Source organism: Peromyscus californicus, unplaced genomic scaffold (assembly GCF_007827085.1).
Source record: "Peromyscus californicus insignis strain IS unplaced genomic scaffold, ASM782708v3 Scaffold_16__1_contigs__length_79575227, whole genome shotgun sequence".
NCBI lineage: Eukaryota > Metazoa > Chordata > Mammalia > Rodentia > Cricetidae > Peromyscus > Peromyscus californicus.
The window spans coordinates 48,202,825-48,205,479 of NW_026294458.1; the positions used below are offsets into that span (position 1 = coordinate 48,202,825).

Below are 2,655 nucleotides of genomic sequence, written 5' to 3' on the forward strand. Positions count from 1 at the left end.
GAGTGAGCTCCCATATGCTTGAACCCACAGTCACGTCCAATATATACTAAACTAAGGGAACATTTTATTCCCATGGACTCTGTAGAGTTGTGAGCTGTGACAGGGTTTCCCAAACATGATTTCAAACCATTATTACTCTATGGGTCTACAGAGAGAGAGCTCAGTGGTTAAGAGCACTTGTTGCTCTTGCATAGGACCTGGGTTCTGTTCCAAGCACCCACCTGTAGTTCTCAAATGTCTGTAGTTTTATTGCTAGAAATCCTCAGCCCTCTTCTGGCTTCCAGACCCCATACAGTGCATACATGTCTTCAAACGTACAAATGTTTTTGGAGAAAAAGTCATACAATAGCAATTCTGGCAAGAACGAATAATTTTAAAAAATGCTTACATAAAATATTTTATACTTTTATTTAACTAACATGTAAGACAATAATACTTAATATGTTAAAACATGTTTGAAACAATCTCAGTATGTGGACCACATTGGCCTGAAACTAATACAGAAGAGCCTGCATCAGTCTCCCAAATCCTGAGATTAAGGTCATGAACCATTACATTCTGCCTTGCTATGAAAATTTCTGGGCATGGACTGCTCCATTGTGAGAGGTATTATTTAGAGTCAGAATCTATCTTCAAGGCTATGAGCCCTCCCGTTGGCGCAGATCCTCATGTGTCATTTTCCAGAGCTGCTCAGAAGATGGATTTAAGTACTGAATATCATATGGGCTTCTGGCTGCAGCTGTGGTGGAAACTGAAGCTTCCAATGAGGCTGGACCATGAGACACTGTTGGGTCAGTCTGGACTTCAAATAATGTGGGTTTACCAGGATTGGGAGGTGCAGAAGGGGCTTGACCATCAAACAGGTCCTTTTGGGAACTACACCCGGCAGCTTCAACAGCCTGATCATTATGGAGAGAAGCTTCCATGCTGGGTTTGGGTTTGGGAATGGAGCCCACAGGAGATGTGCATGGAGACATGGACCTCACATTGGCAGAGACCCGTAAGTGACCATGGGAGTGGGTTGGCCCAGAAACATCTTGAGAGATTCCAGTTGATTCTGGGACTGCTTCTTTATCATTCCTGAGTTTCTTCTGTTTGCACCTTGCACGTTGGTTCTTGAACCATATCTGGAAGGACAAAAAAAAATTGTCAGAGGAAGACCTGTGTTCCCATGTGAAAATGTTGATTGGAAATCTTGTCTCTGTCAACTACCCCCATAAAAACAAAGGTCTGTGGCTCTAAAAAAAATGTAGGAAGGTAGGATAGTTTATGATTTGACATAAAAGGAAGGGAATCTGCAGCTAAAAGTATGGGGTTTCACAATGTTTCCTTATGTCTGGGTCACTTAGACCCTGCCAAGGTGATAATATAGCTCTGCAGTGGTACTCAGATTGAAGAATAACCAGAACCAGTTATGGATGCACATAGGTATACCTTCCAAAAGTGTCCAAGGTGCCCCAAGCATTGAGGAATCATGGAGAGTGGTTATTCTGAAAAATATACAGGTTCCATGGCTATTCTGGCTGCGGGAGAGAGATAAAAAGAGAAAGACAGACCTTTATCTCATACTCGGTCACACCAATCAGTAGTGCCAGCTTCACACGTTGCTCCTGTCCTGGGTTCCTCTCCTGAGCAAAATGCTGTTGGAGGATGAGCTTCTGTTCTGTGGAATACACGGTGCGTTCCTTTCGTTGCTTCCTCGGACCTTTAGGGCGAACTTGCTGGTCACCATATTTCTCTGAACCCACCATAGGGCCTAGGGAACCCTCACAACCAGAATTCAGTGAGGAACTTGATGGCATCTGGTGACTAGGATGCACTGATTGGGTTCCCAGTGTTGGGGGAAATGGATGCATTGGGAGACTTGGTTTCGTTGATGGTCCTGGAGACTCTTGGGGGCCTAGGCTCCTTTCAGGATCTGAGTGCCATTGGAGACTTGATTGCATTAGTGTTCCTGGAGGAAATAGTTGACTTTGAGACATTTGCAGACTTAACTTCCTTGCAGAATCTTGAGCCATCTGGAAACCTGTTTCCAAAGGTGATACGAATGTAGTTAGAAATCTGGATGTGAGGGGGGACTTGGGGAACATGGGGCCTTAAGTTTTTTGAATTGTCTGAATCTATTGGGAGACACCTATGCACTGGCGGACATGGAAGTATACTGGGATGTGATCCTACTAGAAGTAAGTTCAAGTACTGGAGAACCAGGAAGGAGGCAAATGGATCACACAAGGTCCACAGATCCCATATCTTACCATTAAGATTTTGGAGCATTTTTCCAAAGTTCTGTGGCGTAGGAATCACTTCAGCGCTTCAACCTTTCTCTCTACCTGAACCTCTTCCCATGTACAGGGTATATGGTAGACCTCATCCTCCAGACACACATACCAACTACAGAATGCTACCAAAGGCTCTTCCTCCCCTGTCACACTCTCTCTCCCACCATAATACCCCCTCCACATGCCCACCTTATACACACTCTATTCAGGCCACCAAATCACTGAGAAACAACTAGAATGTACACTTTGTCTGGACCCAGTGTCTGTTGGACTTTTACTCCAAAAACCTGGGCTTAAATATTTTCTCCAAATGAGAGAACAGCAACCTCTCTGTTGTTCAGGATGCCTGTGTCAGGGGAGAGGTTAGTTTACTGGC

General features: G+C 44.4%; 1 protein-coding gene across 1 annotated transcript; it reads right to left on the reverse strand.

Moving 5' to 3' along the window:
- Nucleotides 1-638: 638 nt before the first annotated feature.
- Nucleotides 639-1,751, reverse strand: LOC128111439 (tetrapeptide repeat homeobox protein 2-like). The gene is made up of 2 exons (XM_052739710.1): nt 1,557-1,751; nt 639-1,127 (listed from the first exon to the last, which is right to left on the reverse strand). The coding sequence occupies exons 1-2, from the start codon at nt 1,749-1,751 to the stop codon at nt 639-641; spliced, it is 684 nt and encodes a 227-aa protein (XP_052595670.1).
- Nucleotides 1,752-2,655: the final 904 nt, after the last annotated feature.

Excerpts from the sequence above, each read along its gene's own strand:
- LOC128111439 (XM_052739710.1), bottom strand. The coding sequence starts at position 1,751 with ATGGTGGGTTCAGAGAAATATGGTGACCAGCAAGTTCGCCCTAAAGGT. Across the intron at positions 1,128-1,556 it reads TGACCGAGTATGAGATAAAG|ATATGGTTCAAGAACCAACG; the intron begins GTCTGTCTTTCT and ends TTGTCCTTCCAG.